Source organism: Phyllostomus hastatus, unplaced genomic scaffold (genome assembly GCF_019186645.2).
Source record: "Phyllostomus hastatus isolate PE091 unplaced genomic scaffold, TTU_PhHast_1.1 phas_contig_210, whole genome shotgun sequence".
Lineage (NCBI taxonomy): Eukaryota > Metazoa > Chordata > Mammalia > Chiroptera > Phyllostomidae > Phyllostomus > Phyllostomus hastatus.
Genome location: NW_025333737.1, coordinates 11,026,898 through 11,048,576, shown reverse-complemented (window position 1 = coordinate 11,048,576; position 21,679 = coordinate 11,026,898). Strand labels below are relative to the sequence as shown.

The following is a 21,679-nucleotide window of genomic DNA, read 5'->3' as shown; positions in this document are numbered from 1 at the left end:
TTGGGTGTAGATCATATGGGCATAAGACAGAAAGTAGATTACTGGCAAGCTGGTGGTGGAGGTGGGAGAAACCAGGAGTGATTTACTAACAGATACAGGGATTCTTGGGGGAGTGATGAAATATAAAACTGATTATGCAATGGGTACAGAACTCTTCAAATGTAATAAAAACCACTGAGCCGTACATTTTAAATGGGTGAATTAGATAGTATAAGATGTACATACATGTCAATAAACTGTTAAAGACAGTATGGCAATAGAGAATAAAACACGCTATTACAGAAAGATATTTGCCCATTTATTTTTCAATATACAAAAACACAAGTGATAAGAACTAAGAGAAAATGTTGGGGATTTTTCTGGAGATGGGTTAATTTTCATATTTGTGACCAACAGTACCACCTAGAAGAATTGTCTGGGTGACTTCTCAAGTTTCTTTCAATATCCCAGTTTCCAGATTTTAGTCCAACAATATTCATTTTTAAATCACATTAACTTTTCTCTGATTAATATAAAAAATACACTTATAAATATATCAGCACCAACACAGAACGCCTCCTTGATCCTGAAGCAAATGAATACTGAGGACTCCTAAACCCAGATGTAACCTATCCCCAACTCACGTTTCAAGAAGGCTAGGAGATGTCAAAGATGAGCTTCTTCACATTTTGTTACTATCGTTTATTTGGCTTTTAATACTTATTTTATACACACAAACACACTTTAAGTTTGCTTACTTGAATGAATGGGGTGTTCCAGACCTGGATGCTTTCAGTCACATTTAAATGATAAAGGTAGTAGTTACTAATGATATTCATCAGCACAGGCAAAGAGTAAACCATAGTACTGTTGAAAACAGCTGTAAAGACATAGTCCTACAATTTAAAAAAGAGAGACTTATTACACACCATATATAAATATAAACACATACACTGTTGGTAAGTACCAAGGTTTTCTCATTCACTAGGCTAATTCTCACTATCCACACTGACGGCTAGGCAGCAAATCATAGAAATAATACTCAATGATAAAGATACCCTGGTTAGGAATCTATACATATTTTTAGTCTTTTAAATAAAAATATGACATAAAATTAAATCCCTTTAAGCTTTATTTATTGGTAATCCATCAGAGCATCAAATATATTATAAATATTACTATTTCCAGAAGTAAATTCTAATTTGCAACTAATGGGGCCAAATCAGCAAATGATTAATTTTAGAGGAAATATCGTAATCTTTTATAACTTTCAAATGGGTACTCACTCGTGTACACTGCTCTTACCTTGTCTGAGGGCAGCACATTTAAAGCTGCACTATGGGGAGCAGCAGATACATAGTCACTGCCATTAAACATCGTCACCACTATGTTCTGCTTTGTGAAGAAGCTAATGAGGTCACCGATATCTGAGTCTGGCATTAGAAAATAAGCAAAGAGTAAAGAATCAGTTCAAATGAGAAACATATACAGACTTTTAATAATTTTGGAAAGGCTCTCCCTCCTTTACAAAATATTTTATCTTCGTAAACCAAGACAGAGTTAAGAACACAAGCTCTGGAGCCAGTCAACCCGGATTCAAATCCAATCAATACATACATGGGCCGTAGAACAGAACCTGAGAGAGTAACTGTGAAAATTTTAGCAGCTGCTGCTGCTACTGCTGCAGCTATAACTACTACTCACAGTGAAACTCTATCTGCCATACCTGAAATTAGGTTACACAGTTACAGTAAAAATCTGGCAATTTGATACAACAAGATAACCTGCAGGCTCAAAAAGGTAGAAGTCATGGTATGAAGTTAGGTAACATCACTCCTTAGAGGATTTTCATGTGCTCTGAACAGACAAGTTTTATAAATATCAACTGCCTTAATTGCCTTAAAATATTAAAACACACAATTATCAGGTGTCCATCTATATTCTTTAAATTGCCCAGAGCCAAGGAAAAAACTCTGAATCTTGTCTAAGGTTTAAATTCATACCAGCATGCCTGATGAATGAAAAATTTCATTCATCACAAAAGCCAGGACTCAAGGAAAGACAAATGTGACTTTGAGAAAAATTGAAACCAACCAAAGGAGAACACTATCAGTGACTAAGTAGTATGGCAGGGTGGATCAGGCTCAGCACCAAACCTGAGCGTCAGAACTGTGACCCTGGTGACATTACATTTATTCCTAACCTCGTGTCTTAATTGATCACTCACCCCCAGCTTGCCTGAGTGGCTCTGTACTCTTGAGAAGAGAGCTGTATTATAACTAAGGGAACTGTGTATACACAGAAGCCAATGATGCTTTAAGAAAACAGGGCTTTTTCTAGGACCAACAATAAGGCCGAAAAAAATATGGGATACATATGTAAGCAACTCCTGAAATACTAAAATATAACTGAAGGGACAAAACTGAAAATACTAGAACTTCTGCAGATCACTTCAGAGTGAACTCAAAGCAGAATGATTGGAGGTACATGCACAATTCCCCAAACACACAAAAATGTCACAGGATCAGAGTTTAAGGCTCTGTGCAGTACCACATTTTAGTAACATGAAATGTGCATTAAAACTCAAAACAAGAATTATAATAAAATTAAAAAATTACAAAACATAACATTTTCTATCAAAAGCAGTTTTCTATTACTGAATACACTTTTCCTCCAAAAGAATAAAAGTTTTACAATAAACTGAGAGCCATATTTTAAGATTAAATGATTTTAAGAGTAATTTATAATCATCTCCAACTATGATTATTTTAACACTAGGCAAAGCTCTTCAGTTAACAATGAATTGAAAGGAAAGATACTAAAATAAAAGTGAAGTGCTGGGAGATGTTAAACCTCAAAGAGTTCAGGAGTATACAAAGGGTTGTATGTAATACAACTTTTAACACATTTCAGCAAGGTAAGCTAATGAAGAGGCTACCGTTTTGCTGCAAGTTTGCCAGTTAGCTAATCTGGACTTGTTCTTCAAGCCCCTGGGACTACTGTACAAACTATCTTTGCAGATGGGAGATGTTGAAGGACCTACTGATCATGTAGGAATAAAAGTCTGCATTCGGTTTTATTATTTTGACAAGCAGAATCCTATGCCAGTTGTTTTTTTAATTTGTTCTGCTTGTTGCTCAGGCCATGTGTTTTTAAATTATTCTTCATATGTGACAATTACATAATAAGAATAATCCAAATAGCCACTGCAAATGTAATGTATTTGATTATAAATATTTACACCTAAGGCACTTATTCTTACTTCTGATTTTCCAGATGGCCCTTGAAAATTTTGGCTATATTGCATAAATATTACATGCAGTAATTCTAAAGTAAGTGTTTCCAACTTTTGAAATTTATTTTGCTCATCACAAACTTTGAGTGAAACATGCTACTCCAGCATATTTCAGAATAATGCTGCTACTATTAAAAAAGGAAACTCTATGATTATAAGCAGTATAAATTAGAATATTTTTTAAAACTGTCATCTATACTTTAACCAAAATTTCATTTCTGTAATATATTGCTCAGCTGCAATAAAGACTCTTATTAAATTTAGATTTGTGCAGACACAACATGCCTTTAACTTACATACATTCCTAAAATCCGTACCTTGGCCCCGTCTTCCCCCTCACCCCTACACCCCAACCAACACACATTCACAGACCTTCACACTCTCTCACCAGTAGAATTTTGAAGAAGCAGACTGGTTTTGTACTTATGAGGTTTATCTCCAGGTTTTAGGAAATATAAGTCTGGAACAAGTTTGATGGGAACCACGGCATTTTTAAAAGAGCGATGCACCAAAAACATAAAAATCTGAACTGCAAAAAAAGTTAAAAGCAGAAGCAACCTGAAAGGAAAAAAGATAACACAGCTCAAGGCACATTAACATGTAAATCTGTTTTTAAAATGTTCCTTTACATGACAGTTAAGAGGTACTTATTTTTTTTTAAAAAAGTTAAAGGGAAAAACCTGTAAAACATAGCTCTTTCCAGTAGAATTTCTACTTTCCAAAACGATCTCATGACAATATTCAATAGAAATTCAATATTTAATGACAAAATTAAAAGTTATAAAAGCATATTTTAGATCAAAGTTACTCTGAAATTTTATAGGGTTTATAAATATGCAGTTACAGCTTTTAAAGAACCAGACATTATGTCAAATTTTCATCTCTATTCTCTTATAGAAACTATTTCTTGCTCTCTCTCTATTTTAATTACTGTCCTTTTTTTAAAATCGTTGTTCAAGTACAGTTTTCTGCCTTTTACTCCCATCCCAGCCCACCCCCCCAGCCCTCCCCACCTCCCTCCCATTTCCACCCCCACCTTAGTTTTTGTCCTTAGTATACTTGTTCTTGTCAACCCTTCCCTTTTTCCCCTGAAATTCCTTCCCTTCTCCCCTCTGGTCACTGTTCAAAAACACTGAAATAGAGAATAGGCTGATAATTACTGTCCTTGCATTTTAGAAAATGTGTGATATAAAAATATTTCAGATATAAGAAAATAAAAATACAGTGAAACTCTGAATGATTGATAACTTTGAAATTTTATCCGAACTGCAAAACAACATGTGCTAGAGTCAGTTATAGGGATCATTACTCGCAGCTGACCCACTACATAATTCTGTTACCCATTCAAAATGCCCTCTGTCTGGAAGGCAGTCACCTTTCTATCTCATTGGGTGAAATATCTCCGCACTGCATGTGATGTGTGTCCCAGGCAGGCAGAGAGAGCTTGGATTAAGCTTAAATATTCTGTCATTCTCAGAAACCCTACAATTTTTAAAAAAGTCTTTCTTAACTTGTTGTAAATATACCTACATCAGCATTTCCAAAAGCATATTGCATGAAACTCCAGTTCCATAATAATAGGTGTTTTAAGTTTAAAAAATTCATGATTAAAAAACGTTTGAATGATATGATTTGGATTTGGGGCTGGTGAGTCTCTAGGGAGGTGCTGGGGGTTCCGAGGAAGGAGCAGGGCAGTCCCCTCTCGGCCCCCAGGGCCTCACTGCTGTCCAGAGGAGGGGCTGAGTCTTGCTCCCCAGCAACTTTCTTTCCCATATTTGTGATTCTACAGAGTGAATTTTTGAGAGCATTAGTGATGGTGAAATGTGAGTCTGTAGGCAAAAAGATTTCAGGTAGGACCAATGGGGAGGGGTTCCTAGGAACAGTCACAATGTATCTGCTGCTTTGGAGGGGGTGTCATACCAGAAAGAAAAGGGAAGTATGTGGGCAAGTTTGCTTTTTGTATCCTATTTTAATGACAATACAAAGATGTATTGTAGCTCTGGGCTTCAAGTGTCCTGTGCTTGTAACCATCTTTTTTGCTTTATTTTAATATTATTTTTCCTAAGACACTGATTTTCCTGTATCTTTCAAAACAAAACAAAACAAAACAAAACACACAAAAAAGACAAATTTGGAAACTGCAGGTTAAATAAAGTTGATGTAATTTCTTTACAACTTCCCCTGTGTTTTATTATGCTAATGAACAATTCTTTAAGAAAGGAAATATAAAATAATCTCCTAAAGGTATAAATGGTCAAATGCATATTTGACTACAGAACAACTTTTTGCTGCGAACTGAATGAGTCACCCTTCCCCCCAATTCATACATTGGGGCCCTAACCTCCAATGTGATAGTATTTGGAAATGAGGCCCTTGGGAAATAATCAGGGTTAGATGAGGTCGTGAAGGTGGGGACCTCGTGAAGAGACACAGGAGGGCTTGCTCTGTGCCGTCTCCTTCTCCGCAGGTGCGCAGAGCTCACGTGGGCTCCACAGCAAGGTGGTGGTCCGTGCGCAAGCCCGGAAGCGGGAATCCTCACCGCACATGGACCGTGCCGGGGCCCTAATCTGACCTCCAGTTCTCTACAACTCCGAGATGATAAATTTCTGTTGTTCAAGCCACTCAGTCTATATTATTTTATTATGGCAGCCCAAGCTAAGTAAGATACTTCTACTGTTTTTCAGGGAATATGAGGGTAGTGTTCAAATAAACTGAAACATATATATTCTTTCAGTAACGCTGAGAGGAATATATCAGATATTTATTTGATAATAAATTTGGACAAAAAAAGTAAGTGAATTCAGCATATTTCAAACATATAACAAAACTCTTGATTCTTGATTGAGTTTTATTTCTACTGCTATTTTGAATCTAACAAGATAGGTGTATGGTATGTTAAAGTACTTAATAGCATTTCCAAACAATTCAATGCCTAGCACCCCAGCACCGTATGGGACCCTCACAGAGAGAGGGGAAGGTAAGAGAAAAGGACGTCATTTAGATCCCTGCTCTCCCAGCTGCAGAGCCTCCTTCATCTAATGAATGGCAGGTGGTAACGCTTATTCATCCTGCTGTTTACTAATAAATATTAGTAACAGATGCAAAATAATTATGAAAACAGAATAAAATTTAAAAACAGTGACAGTAATTCAAAAATTTTACACAATTAGAGAATATTATGTCACTCCCTTATTTTATAAATAAGACAAAAACTGCTAGTTTAAAAAAAGGGTAAGGTTCTAACAGTGTTTGATGAAATTACCATAGTGTATTTTTCTCTCTGACACATGAAGTTATAGTTTTAATCTTTCAAAACCACAGAGATTACTTACATATGTCTACATTTTACAAATTAAAATGGTAAACACATTTGTATCCTTAAAAAAACAATGTATCAGGTAAAAGTGACATACTTACACTGATCTCACGGATTTGCTTTCGCGTTTCAAGGTAAGGAAATGAAACTTGGCTACCGTGTGCACCTGCTGTCTCCAAAGGCTCACGGTGCTCACTAGAGACGCCCGGGTCTCGGAAAGAATGAGTAAGCTCTGCTCCATCGCATCAAAGGATTTTGAATCCACTTCTTCCTCAAGTGGCTGCTGAGTAAATACACTGTAATCTATTTGCCAAGACAAAATAAAAAGGTAGGAAATTATGATACATTCCTTAAAAAGATGAAAATCTTTCTGAAGCACATGGGGGGAATCAATGGTGATGGAAGGAGATTTGACCTGGGGTAGTGAACGTGCAATACAGATGATGTATTATAGAATTGTATACCTGAAACCTGTATAATTTTATTAAGCAAAGTCATCCCAATAAATTCAATATAAAAAATAAGTAACTAAATAAAGAAGCACACATATGGCAGTGATGTAGGGCAAATGGAACCCTCACATACTTTGGCGATACTATTAAAACTGAACAGACGCACAGCTTACAACCCAAGAAATGCTATTAGGTATAAACCCAACTGAAATATGTACATATGTTCACCAAAACGCACGTAGAAGAATATCCTTCAGGAGCACCATATCTAGAATAGTCATAAAGTGGGAAGAATTCAAAAGGCTATCAACAGGTGATAAATAAGTAAGTTGTGAAATACTCCTGTAATAAAATAGTATACAACAAGGAAAGTAAACAAACTACTATTCAAGTACAGTAGTATGAATCTTATAGTAGTATGAGTAACATTAAGTAAAAGAAGTCAAACACAGCCCTGGCTGGTGTGGCTCAGTGGATTGAGTGCTGGCCTGAGAATCAAAGGGTCACCAGTTTGATTCCCAGTCAGGACACATGTTTGGGTTGCAGGCCAGGTCCCCAGTAAGGGGTATGCAAAAGACAACCACATAATGGTGTTTCTCTCCCTCCCTTTTTCTCTCTTTTCCTCTCTCTAAAAATAAATAAATAAAATATTAAGAATAAAAAAAGAAGTCAAACATAAAAGAGACCTGCTATGAGTGATTCCATTAGGCCAAAAACAGACAAAACTAATCCAGGAGGAACAGAAATCACAGTGTTATTTTTATAACAGTGACTTAACTTCAAACAGATTAAAAAAATAATAATTAAGATGGAAACTGGCTTCAGTATGAGAGCCACAAAGACTTTTTAGACTTATGCTAAATGTTAAACATGAATAAACATTAAAATTTTAAGAGTGGAATGAAATAATGCATAAAATAACATTTACGCACAACCTGGCTGTTCTGGCATCCTACCAAATCAACAGTTTAGATGGATGACTTTGTAAGATGAACAGTCTGATCCCTCTCTTCCCTGATTCAGCGCACTAATCAAATAAAAAGCAGGTGCTCAATATTGCACATCACAATCATGGTGTTCAGTAAGCACCAACTCACCTTCCATGAATTTGATATATACTAAGACTTAAAAGTAAAACACTTAAAATCAGCCAAACTAAAGGCAAGCTGATGTTAGAAAAAAATTTATTTTTTACGGCGGACTTAATGGTACTCCGGAAAAAAATCCAGCAATAGCTGAACCGAGCACACCCTTCTCAGCTTTATTCCCACTACTCAAACACTTCTGCAAACTACTTCCTATACCTCAAAATCCGTAGGTACAAGCACTACATGCACAGGCATTTTCCCCGTCTAATTCTCTCCCACTCTCCGAGTTACTGCAAACATATTCACTGATCATGCATGCTACATCCTGACTTCTAACCTCCTCTCTTTCCTCTACCCCCATACCTTTATCTCCACTCCATTTCATCAAACTGGATGCATACTCAAATTTAAGATCTTGTTCTCTCTCCAACTGCATAAGATCCAACATTTTTATGTGAAATTTCCCTCTGACTGTGATCTGATAGGATGTTCTCATCATAAACTTGACTTTTCTACTGTCTCCACGTTGGAGGGAAGCACCCGTTTCCTTTTCTCCGTGACCTTCCACTGCACCATCCTGCCACTTCAGTCATTACATGTCTCAACTCACAATCTCACCTTACACTCCACAGATTCAGCTTTGATCTTGACTGCACTGAAATGGCTCTTGTCAAGGTTACCACTGGTTTCCACACTGCCACATGCCTCAGTGTCTTCTATTTTACCAAAAACATCTCTTGTGTTCTCATCTTACTCTTCACAGCAGTCAACACATAATTGCTCACTTTCTCTTTCCTAAAATGCCATTTTGTCTCAGCTTTTAACATCTTTTTTGGCTCCTCCTCAGTTAGCCCCTTTCGGCCCTTCATTGCTCAACTTCAGGGCTTGGCCCTCTATTCTTATCTACACTCTGCACCTAAGTGATTCCAGTTAATCCCGTGGCACCATTTATATATGAGTAACTCCAGAATTTATATTTTTCACTTAGCTCCAAGTATGTGAACCCAACTACCCACTATACCACTTGTATGTCTAATAAGCATCTGACACAATAAAGCCAAAGTACAGGCCTAAATTCCCTCTTTCCACAAACCTGCTCCTTCCCCATTCTTAGGAAATGGCAATTCCATTCCCAGTTCTCAAGCCGAAAGCTAGAAATTATTCTCGATTCTTCCCTTTCCCCAGTTCCCAACACTTAATCCATCGGCAGTCATCACCAGTATCACTGCTATAACCCAAATCTGTTCACATTTCTCTATTTTCACTACCATCCTCGTTGAAGCTAATTTTTCTGACTGGTCTTCCCGCTTCCACGCATCCTTTACAACCCACTCATCATTCAACAACCATCATTTACTCCTTTGCTTTCAAGTTCTCTGATAGCCTCACATGGCACAAGGAAAACAACCCAAATTTTTTTCCAGATGTTCAAGGACGATGGGGCCCTTGCAGACCCCTCTGACCTTCTTGGCTCACTCAACTCCTTCCCTGGTACCCTTGTCAGTCACCAAAGACATTCAGCTCATTCCTCAATTAACACCTTTGCAGTAGCAGTTCCCTTTATCTGGAAAGCTCTGCAACAAAATCTTCACCTGGACTTTTCTTGCCTTCCAGGTCTCAGTTCAAGTTTCATCTCAGCAGAGTCCTCCTTGAAAACACAATCTAAGTTATCTGCCTACCAAGGCCACCCTATTATTTCCTTCATAACTCCTACCACTATTAATAAATACCTCAATTACTTATTTACCTGTTGATTTCAGCCCTTTCTTTCCTAAAACATAAATTTCACATGTTTATAACTACTTGTCTTACTTGCCATCTGTCTGGTGCACTGCCTAAAATGTTTTGTTACTTTTGTTTTTACCTGCTTGGTCAATTTCTGCTTCAACTTCTAGCTTTAAGAATACATCTTCCAAAGTTGTCATGGAAACACCATAAGAAATAACACCCAAACTTGAATGTGTGTCTAGAGCAGAAAATAAACCTAGAAGAGAATATGACAGAATGTCATGTACTTAAGCATACTATCATGAGTTATTCTAAAAATGTTCTTTAAAAATAGGTTATGTCTAAATTTACTCCACTGGCACAGTGGTTCTCAAACTTTTTGGCCTTGGGGCCCTTTTAACATTCTTTTTAATTGGTAAAAACTCCAAGGAATGTTTGTTTATAGAAATATATCTGTTAGATATTTATCATATTATGAGTTAAAGGAAATATTTTACAGACAGAGTGATAGGCAGGGTATATTAGGTTGGCATAGGTACTTCCACCTGGTTAATGATTTTGTTTTAATTCTTGAAAGAAACCAATTAACACAAAAACTTCTATCTGATTACAAGATAAATGCTATGGAAATTCTGCACATATATGCACATTAATAATATCCTTTTGGTTCTTAAGAGATCCCTAAACAGATGCAGGAAACTGAATTTGAATTCCTTCCTCACTATAAAGTGGAAAACTAGGGCCAAATTTAAAACAATTCAGTGGTTTACCATACAATCATGAATTTTATTTGAAACCAAGAAAATGGAAAAGCACTTGAGGACATACACAACTATATGTGTGTATGTATATATGTGTATATACAAATATATGTGTGTGTGAATATATGTACATGTATACATACAAGTACATGGAGCAATTTCTTTCCTGACAACAAAGCAAACACAGTTATTTACTTAAGTTAACATACTAGTTACAGTTTTCTGCATGCTCTTTGTGAAAAAAGAAACACATTAGCTAGTAGTATTTCTGACTTTCTAAAGCAAATAAGGCAGAAATGGATTATTAACTCTGGCCACCTGGGAGCATGTGAATATTACACAGAAGAGTAAACAAGGTAGAGCAAGAATATCTATTCCCAGTGCAAGATCCTGGTTTAACGACCCAGAAATTGAAAGTAATACCTGCAAATTTGTCCATGTCCTTTAAAGGCAAGCTATACACAAGCTGTTGGTCGTTCTGCTGCAACAAAGTAGCTCCAGGTATATGTTGTTTAACAAGAGAAGACAGAGATTCTGTGGCACAGTATCTGTCTATGTACATGCTAGAAAAAAACAAAAACCATAATTTTTTATGATTACTCAGTAAATAACCAAAAGTAATCTCTGAATGCTTTCAATTTAAGTGAGTGCCATAAAAAAAAGGGCCAAAGCACATTATGGCAAGCCCTAAATATAATATCAATAGATCAAGAATATAATATAGAATAGAGCTAATAAAGAATGAATAGATACCTCAGGCGGTAGCCAATCCCCCATTTACTTTTGAGAAACAGTGAGGAACCAACACATTTCAACATTCCTTGTGATATGACAGCTTTCCTATCTGCAAACAGAGATTTGTGTTTTTCAATTTTTAAGTTAGTAAAAGCATTAACAATTGGCATTCATATTTTATGGGTTATCACATGAGAACCAATGTATTGGCTGGCTAGATTATCACAACTTTATGAGGAAGACACTAGATTAGCATCACCTGTTCTTCAGATGAGTCTATTGAGGTGATGAGAAAACACACAATGTGTCCACATTTCACATATTAAATGACAAGGCCATGAAGTATACCCAGGCTGTCTAACACTACTGTCTACTTTCCTAAAACTCTTCCAAATATGTGTCTCTTCCTAAGACTTACTAATGCAAGCACTTTCACGATTTCCTTTGTAACCAGAGGGAAAAACAATAACAAAAAGGCAACAAAAATAAAATATTAGTTTTTTTTAAAAACAAAAATACTACTGAAAAAACGAATGGCACACCAAAGTTTTCTGTTTATATATTATAAACAGAAAGATGTTGCTCTAGAATTTCAAACTCCTGGATCTTGTCACAGTTATTAAAATCATGTGTTGGATTTTTTTGTTATACATGTGTTTGTGTTAAGAATTGTGCAGAAAACAGTTAACACAGCAGACCTGAGACTATTATTATTAGAGAGCCCTGCTTACAATGTTGGTTCTTAACTGGTGTCTGGAAACCTGGATTTTAGGAGTGTTCCCACCATTCCTAAAACAGTTAGAGGTGGCTCACTGTACTTAAACTTCACAAGCAATGTAGAGTATACTTAACACCTGCTTTTGTTCTGGGAGTCGTAATTTGGGTATATACTAGGCAGAAGGTGCCTACACAACCATGCCCAACAAAAACCTTAGGCCCTGAGTGTTAATGAGCTTCCCTAGTAGACATTTCACACACATTCTTAACAATGCATTGCTAGACAAATGAAGCATATCCTATGTGACTCCGCTAGGAGAGGATTCTTGGAAGTTTGTGTCTAGTTTCCTCCGGACTTTGTCCTGTGTGCCTTTTCAAGGTGCTGACTTTGCTTTGTACCTTTTAGTCTCACTGTAATGAATTCATATGCATGAGCATGACCATGCTGATGTTTGTGAGTTCTCCTAGCAAATGATTTAACCTTGAGTAGTCTGTCAGCCTCCCCAACACAAATATATGTAATTTAAAAAACTTTTTAAACCTTTTCTTATTAAAAGCATCAGCTTCTTCATTCCTCAAAATTTGGCATCTCTATGTCCAACCTCCATTTGGCCCCATGACCTCATCCTTCAAAGATAAAGTAAAAATCTCACCAGCAAGAATGTCAGCTTCATCCATGAAATGAGTACTAAACACTGTAACTCGATTAGATTTTCTGTATTTTAGAAGATTCCAAACAATATGACGAGAACAGGGGTCCATTCCAGCTGTTGGTTCATCTAGCAATAGTATCTGCATGAAACAGGGTAGAGGGGGCAGGGAATCCTCATGAGAACTAAAATATCTAAAATTTATATGTGGACTGAAAAGTTCCCCCATTTCTAATTGTTATTTCCAATTGGAAGTCTATTAAGATCTGAGTAGTTCACTCATGTGAGCACAGATTTTAAAAATTATCAGTTTGGCATATGAATGTTTTCCTTGGTTTAATTATAAAAGACTAATATCTATAATATATATACATGTACTGACAATCAGATAAATAAAAACAAAACATTAAGTATACTGCTTTTATCTGAACAGTTCTGTAAATATACCAACTGCTTACTAGAGGAATATATCCTGTATTATGGTTCAAGGGAAGCAATCCCTTGACTCAGAACCCAGAGTCGCCCCCAAACTGCAGCAGCAAGGGCAAGAGTAAAAGGATGGTAGGGACCAACAGCTCTCCTGGCTGCAGGCATGTGTGTACAGAGCAGCTTCCTAGCACCTTACAAAGCAGTCTATCAACTAGTCCTGTTTCCACAGGGCAGAGAACAGCACAAAAGAGACACATACAAAATTAAATCAGAAGGATGGTGAAAAACTAAACTATTCCTTTGATTTTGTTTTATTTCAAAAATTTTATTATGAACTATTATAGATATATGGGAAATTGTAGAGCATAAAAGAATAGTACTGTTATAGCCACCAGCGAAGTTTAACAAATGTTATTTCTGGCCATATTTTCCTCAGGTCTTTTTTTTTTTAAAGAAACAAAACACTGTAGATATAACTAAAGGCCATCCTTTCCATTCCTCTTTCTAAAGGTGGACATGATCATGAAGATGATATATATCTTTCTGACTACAATTTTAAAACCTTATGACTATAATTAAATTTATAATAATATACAGTAATTATGCATGTTTACATTTTATAATGTGTATGTATATATCTTCCTACAACCCACCGTTTTTTTATTTAACAATTTAAAATGATCTCATCAGTGACAATAATATTTGTTTACCTTTGGATTCCCAAGAACTGCAATTCCTAAAGACAGTTTTCTTTTTTGACCACCACTTAACTTTTTAGCTTGATTATCTTTGATAGCCTGCATGTCTAAATCCAGTAAAACCTTCTGCACCTGTAAAAGTAAAGCATGAACAATGTTATTTTTTAAACCACACCATTTACATAATTATCAATATTAGTTTTTGCATTCCAATTTTAACATCAACTTTTAAAATGCTGTTTTAGTATAGAATTTAATTTTGACAACATTCATACATAATTTCGAAGTAACAGATAAACAGATTCCTGCTGGAAAGATCTGTTTTACTTTTGTGTGAGCTCCTGGGTAGCAGGGAAGAGAATCAGAGCAAAGGCTGTATGGGTGATGTGAAAGAAAAGAAATACCTATATACTAGTAGCCTCCCGATAAAACAATGACAATTTCATGTGTGCAAGAACTTTTACTTAAAGTTGTAATTCTTTGTAATGATTTTGTTTACTGATTTAGAACAGGTTATAAAAAGATTTATTATGCAAGTTACTATAAAAGGCTATTGATTTATAGGAAATAAAAGCAAAGGTTTCAACATGAATAACGTACTTCTTGTATTATATTATTAGCTGGTATTCCTTTAATTGAAGCCAAAATGGATAAGTTTTCTTCTACTGTCAAAACATCAAAGTGTATATCTAACTGTGGACAAATGCCAATCATTTTTCTTGCTTCAAACATTTCGTCTATTTCTGAGACGCTGTGTCCATATATCGATGCAAACCCTGAAACCGAAATGTATCTTTAAATTCATATTAAATATATTAAGTATTAAAAACCATACATGCTTCAATATGTACTAATAATCTCCAATTACTTATATGTAGTAGACATATAAGGTAAGAATTAATTAATATAAATTTGGAAAATACAATGCACCCTCATTTTCATACTGTTGGTGATTTATTCCCACTTATATTCCAATCTCATTTTCCTTCATTTTCAGGACATAATCATAATAGAAAGAGCAAGGAGCCAGAAGTTCAACTGGTACATTATTCACACTTTCATTCCAGTAACAATGTTCCTTCATTCCCAGGCATTACACAATAGTAGAGAGAACAAAGAGATATAAATACTCCCCTAATAACTAGCAGAGTGATCTTGAAAAATCACTTAATCTGAATTCCAGCTTCTTCTTATATAAACTTAATACAAAAAGCATCCCAATCAAGAATTGTTACGCCAATGTGATAATGTATGTAGGATCAAAACAAAAATCAAACATTCTCATATAAATGTATACTACCATAAGAGAGGGACACAGTTATAGATAAGCAACAAACTTTTAAAAGTTAAACTACATTTAAAAAGATGCAGATTCGATACATGGAAATTTGGCCCTTTCTCAAAGTAAAATATTGCATTGCCATGCTCTTTGCTTATTGTGGGAATATGGAACTGCCATGTTCAATTCTTACCTATAGGGCAATCACATATAACAATGACATGTTTGAGATATTGTTCTTAAAATTCTAATTTAGGAAATCATGTTGACATGTATTGTGCTTTCCTTTTGAACTATAGTATTGTATAATTAGAAATCTGTGTCTATTTTCTCAACCTGAAATGTCTGTAAATCTCATTTAATATCCAACTAATTACTTATTTATCCTTCATTGAAAATGAAAAATCAACACACACACACACACACACAAAATATCTGATAAAAATAGGTACAAAATTAGAACCTTTTCACTTTACTGAACATGACTGGATCATTTTTTACTTCCTACCGAGAAACAAATGTGTATAACCCAGAAAAGATGAAACACCTTTAGAGATACAGATGTTGGTCCCAAATTATTGACAAAAATCAATCAGTACACATTTTAAGGGTAATTATGCTGTGTCCAACACCTTAGTTAATGATACTAATAAAACAAGTCAGAGATTTTTTTTTACGTCAGAAAACTCTCACCGTCAGAAGGTGGGCACAGTCCGCAAAGAATATTCATCAGTGTGCTCTTTCCTGTTCCACTGTGGCCAAGTAATGCAGTAATCTGACCCTCGTATATATCAAACGACAAATCTAGTTCAGGAAAAAAGAAGATTCAAATATAATTTTTATTTCTATTGAGCTATACAAGATAATTCATACTACTTGAGCAATCCTGACATAAGTCAATAACTTGAAAGCCAGATTTAAAGTTACTGTCATACTTAAGTGCATAATATTATTGCATAATAATTCTTTGTTATAGTCAATAGTGTGAATAATAAGTAATAAAAATAAACTTTTTTATTACACTGATTTAGAGGGTGTACAAAATATTAGGGGCAGGTCTGTATACCTAGTCTTGGGAATTTCCAAGGCAATTAAAACTGATCAACAGACAAAAGTTTGTTCCCAAGATATTTATAGGCATGTTAAATATATTGGCAAAAGAACTAGACACTGACCAATAGCATGGGAACAGCTAGGTTAATGCCTGAATGGTTTAATATAAATAAAGAAAAAAAGAACAAAAAAATGTCACTGGATGGATGAATCAATCATGAAGGAAGGCAGAAAACAGGGATCTGGAAACCCATTTTCAAATACAGGGTGGACAAAAGTAGTACTGTTGTGAGTACACAAAATAGTTTATTTTTGTGTTTTTGTTTATTCATTATTGTATTTGTATTACAACTGTAAACTACTTTTGCCATTGCTGCAAATACAGCCTTTCATTTAATGAAGGTGATCTGGGATTTATTTAGTATCTCTAGAGCTGCAGACCAGAAGCAAAAATGAGTCCTCTTTCAAAGGTTACATTATCCAGTGCATCAAATTATCTCTATAATTATCCGTACACAATATGCAGCACTTAGTCAAAATTAACCAAGGAGGAGAAAGCAAGGTAAGACCAAAAACCAATAGAAATAGACTTAGAGGTGATTTAAAAATCATATGGTACCATGTTTACAAGAGAATGCTGGCAAAGAACTAAAAACTATATAAAAGAACAAAGTAGAAAGATAAAAACTGTAAAAAATAAATGAAAAATATTTCAAAAGATAGTTTAGCAGCAGATTATACCCAACTACAGAGAAAATTAGTGAACAATAAGAAAAGTCAGGAGAAAATACCTAGACACAGCACAGAGAGACAGAAGTATAAAAAATTTCAGAAAAGAGAAAAGACAAATGGGATAAAAATAGAAAGTCATAGCATGTAATAAAAAACAGAGGGAAAGCCCCGACTGGTGTAGCTCAGTGGACTGAGCACTAGCTGTGAACCAAAGGGTTGCTAGTGTGATTCCGAGTCAGGATACATGCCTGGGTTGCAGGCCAGGTCCCCAGTAGGGCCACATGAGAGGTAACCACACACTGATGTTTCTCTCCCTCTTTTTCTCCCTCTCTTCCCCTCTCTAAAAATAAATAAAATCTTTTAAAAAAAACAGAGGGAGAAAATACTGAAAAAGAAATGGCTGAGAATTCTCTAAAACAGAATAAAGACATCAGCCTCAGATTGAAGAAGTACCATACAGCCAAAGCAGAACAAATGTAAAACAATAAAATAAACAACATATTATTATAGTAAAACTGCTGAAAACAAAAAATAAACAACGAACATCAATCAGTAACATTGGTTGTTAGATAAATGCAAATTAAATTAACATATTGTTGTACTCTACCACAATAGCTAGAGTTAGAAGAGCTGACAATACCAAAGGTTGGTGAAGACATACAGCAATTGGAACTGTCATACCCTCTGGTCAAAAGGGTACCAACTTTCGGAAAATGTTCAAAGTACTTATCAAAGTTAAACATATGCTCATGACCCAGAAATTCTACTCAAGTATAGTCATTCACTACTTAATAATGGCCATACATTCTGAAATGCACTGTTAGGCAATTTCATCATTTTGTGAACACTATGGAGTGTAGCAACTGAAAGAGCCATACTCTCATACAACCTGCAGTGCAATAGGTTAGTTTCCACCAGTATCACCACAAAAACATGAGTAATGCTACAATGTTACAATGGCTACTGTGTCACTAGGTGATAGGAATTTTTCAGCTCCATTTGTAATTTTATGGGATTACCTTCAATATGTGGTCCATCATTGACCAAAACATCATTGCGTAGTGCATGACTGTATTAAGAAAAAAATAAACCTTTGTATATTCACACAAAAGAAAATTAGACAGCAATGACAAAGAACAAAGTGCTATGCCATAAAGCACAATGGATAAGTCTCTCAGACATAATACTGGTTATTCCACTAATAGGTAATTCTGGTACAGACTAAAGCAATTCACACTGATAGACCTTGTAATGAATAGTGGCTGCATCTGGGGCAGGATGGCATTGACTGGAAAGGGGCATAAGCAAACCTTTAGTGTGCTAAAGATGTTCTCTGTCTGGGTAGTGGTTATATGACTGCACACATTTGTAAAACACTCACTAAACTGTACATTTAAGATTTTTGTATTTTATTAAGTTATAATATAAGAAAAAGAAAGTTAAAAAGTCAAAAATATTTTTAAAAGTTCAAAATATTCAACCAAAGGAAAAGCAGGAAAAGTAAAGAAAAACATAGGAAAAAGGAGACAGACAATAACAAAGTAACAAGTGATTAAAACTCAAGTATAACAATAATCTCATTAAATGAAAATGTACTAAACATTCTAATTAGAAGAAAAAGACTTTCAGATCAGATTTTGAAATTACAATGACAACTATACAGTACTTAACAGACACCTTCAACAATAGATTGAAAGAAAAATGGTGAAAAAACATGTTATCATGAAATCACTGGACTAAAGGAAGCCCTAACTCTGAATATATGAATATACAAGTGTATGTTATCTAATTACACGGTCTGAAAAATATGTAAAAGAAAACAGTGACAGCCCTGACTGGTATGGCTCAGTGGGTCGGGCATCATCCCACAAACCAAAAGGTTGCCGGTTCAATTCCCGGTCAGGGAACAAGCCCGGGTTGTGGGCCAGGCCCCCATTCCCGGTTGGGGAGCATGTAAGAGGCAACCCATTGATGTTACTCTCACACATCAATGTTTCCCTCTTCCCTTCCCTTCTCTGTAAAAATAAATTCTTTAAAAAAAAGACATTTTTTAAAAAAAGCAATAGCATAAGTGCAAAAAAATAGACAAATTCACAATCATAATTGAAGATTGTTATTTTTTATTTATCTCTCTCAATAAATGATAGAAGTGCTTCCACAAAAACTAAATTGGTAAACATACAGAAGATTTCAAAACACAACTAATCAACTTGACTGGTTATGAAACACAACATACAACTGCAGGACATGCATTTTGTGCAAGTGTTCACAGAATGTGTACAAAACCTGACCATATGTTGGGCCACCTAATCCCAATAAATTTCAAAAGGCTAAAAATAAATAATAATGCTATATTGTCTGACTATGGTGGAATTCTGTGAGATAAATATAAATCACCATATACTTAAAAATCAAAACATAAATAACCCATTCAAAAAAACTACAGTGAAAATTAGAACTATTTAAAACTGAATAATGAAAACAACCTGTCAAAACTTGTACAATGCAGCTAATACCATGCTTAAATGAAAATTTACATATTTAAAATTCATCATTATAAAATGATCTATGTATCTATCTTAAGAATGTAGGGGGAAACAGAATTAAATGTAAAGTCAAAAACAATAAAACAAGAAAGAAAAAAATTAGAAAACAGAAAACAAATTTATAATACACAGGATCAACAAAGGCAAAAGTTCGTTCTTTTAAAAGATTTTTTTTTACTGAAAAACCACAAAAGAAAGAAAGAAAGAAAGAAAGAAAGGCAGGAAGGAAGAAAACAAACCCTACAGACCTTAGTAACATGAAAAGACTTTAAACAAATTTCTGGCAATAAATTTGAAAATAATAAAATGAAAGGTATCTAGAAAAATCAGTGTATGTTGGGCCAATGGTTCTCAAGTAGGGGTTGGGGGATTAACATTCCCCCTTCACCTCCCACCTAATCCCCAGAAGCATCTGGGAAGGCCTGAAAACGTTTCTGGTGGTCACACCTGAGGAAGAGGGAGGCTACTGGGGGTATACAGTAGGTAGAGACCAGGGATGCTGCTTGTACTTGTACATTTTATGTATCAGTTTGGCTAGAGCTATGACACCCAGCTGTTTGGTCAAACACTAAAGTAAATGTTGCTGCGAAGGTATTTTATAGATGTGATTAACATTTACAGTCAGCTGACTTTCAGTAAAGAAGACTAGCCCTGGCTGGTGTGGCTCAGTGGATTGAGCACGGGCTGCGAACCAAAGGGTCGCTGGTTTGATTCCCAGTCAGGGCACATGCCTGGGTTGCGGGCCAAGTCCCCAGTGGGGACCACATGATAGGCAACCCCACATTGTTTCTTTCCTTCTCTTTCTTCCTCTCTTCTCCACTCTCTAAAAATAAATAAAATCTTAAAAAAATTAAAAGACTACCCACAGTAACACTGGTGAACTCCATCCAATCAGTCAAAGGCCCAAAGAGCAAAAACAGGTTTCCTGGAGGAGAAATCTAACTCAATATTGTAGCATAGATTTCCTCTGAAATCCATCTGAGTTTCCCACCCTCCTGCCTGCCTGCCTCCCCTATGAATTTTGGACTCAAGACTGCAACTTCAACTACTGCCTGAGTTTCCAAGCAGCCAGCTTGCCCTACAGATTTCAAATTTGCCAGAAACCACAATCATATGAACCAATTCCTTAAAAATAATTTCCCTTCTTCCCTCCTGCTCTCTCCCAACCAGGTCACTCACTCTCTGTATGTGTGTATACAACTATACATATTGTTGGTTCTAAAGAACCCAGAATGACAAATTGCTATACATTCTACAATTCACAGGACAGCCCCTCACAAAAAAGAATTATTAGATCCAAAATAGCAGGACTGGTGAGGTTGAGAAACTCTTTGCAGGTCAAAAGAAAAAAAAAGCAACCAACCCATAAACACATGAATGATAAAAAATGGAAAATGGACATAGATTTGTTCAAATAGTTGAATATTTTTCATCTTGATATTACTTTTATCTTTTACTACTTTGATATTAGTTTTATTTTGAATATTAATCACATAAATAAATATAAGTATCCCTAAAGGAAAAAGAGAAAATTGTGATGAAGTTGTTCAAATTTCCCACAAATTATGCAATTGTTTTTCCATTTGTACTTTAATACTGTGGACTGAATAGTAAGAAAGCTACTTACTTCTCAAAGCCTCTACATTTTCACCTTTCTTTCTGTATGTCTTCTGAATACCACTGATTCTGAAAAACACCATTTTCTACTTTTAAGTATTTAAAGCAATTTATAAATGTGTGTTTCCATCTACATTTTTATTAAATCTGTCATATTTCATAGGAATACTAATAAAGTCCCTTCCTACTAAAATAATTAACCAGAGCTGATAATAATTATGAAAGTAGTTTAAAGAAACTACAAGAGAAACATACAGTATTCCTTTCCATTTTAAATGCCAGTCATTTTTCATAAGCCAACTTCTAAAAACAAAGTGAAGCATTTGACTCAAGCAATTTAGAGATCTGTTTTCATCTTTGATACTTTTCTGCTTGCATCAAATACTCGTTACATCAGTTAAGGGAAGTTAAAAACCAAATGCTATTTATTCATATCAGTGTACATTTCAAACTCTCTACAAATGTGAAGTGATTCGCTCATTCCCCTTTAAATGTTTTACCTAAGTTTTATTAACCAGTTTGAATTTTACCCTTGAGAGGGCAGACCACTGGCCCACTAATCATACCTTAAGTATTTCATTCACTCTCCCTAGCTTTATATATT

General features: G+C 35.3%; 1 protein-coding gene across 1 annotated transcript in view; it reads right to left on the bottom strand.

Moving 5' to 3' along the window:
* The window catches only part of ABCA5 (ATP binding cassette subfamily A member 5), a 67,022-nt gene that overhangs the window by 23,287 nt on the left and 22,056 nt on the right, over positions 1-21,679 (bottom strand). Inside the window, exons 11-22 of the mRNA XM_045837425.1 lie at positions 21,086-21,144; positions 15,821-15,931; positions 14,449-14,624; positions 13,861-13,980; positions 12,725-12,863; positions 11,373-11,463; positions 11,043-11,182; positions 9,995-10,114; positions 6,692-6,893; positions 3,663-3,832; positions 1,285-1,412; positions 738-875 (exon numbers count right to left, since the gene is read on the bottom strand). Of these exons, the coding sequence (XP_045693381.1) occupies positions 738-875; positions 1,285-1,412; positions 3,663-3,832; positions 6,692-6,893; positions 9,995-10,114; positions 11,043-11,182; positions 11,373-11,463; positions 12,725-12,863; positions 13,861-13,980; positions 14,449-14,624; positions 15,821-15,931; positions 21,086-21,144 (1,594 nt within the window). The remainder of the gene's footprint in view (positions 1-737; positions 876-1,284; positions 1,413-3,662; positions 3,833-6,691; positions 6,894-9,994; positions 10,115-11,042; positions 11,183-11,372; positions 11,464-12,724; positions 12,864-13,860; positions 13,981-14,448; positions 14,625-15,820; positions 15,932-21,085; positions 21,145-21,679) is intronic.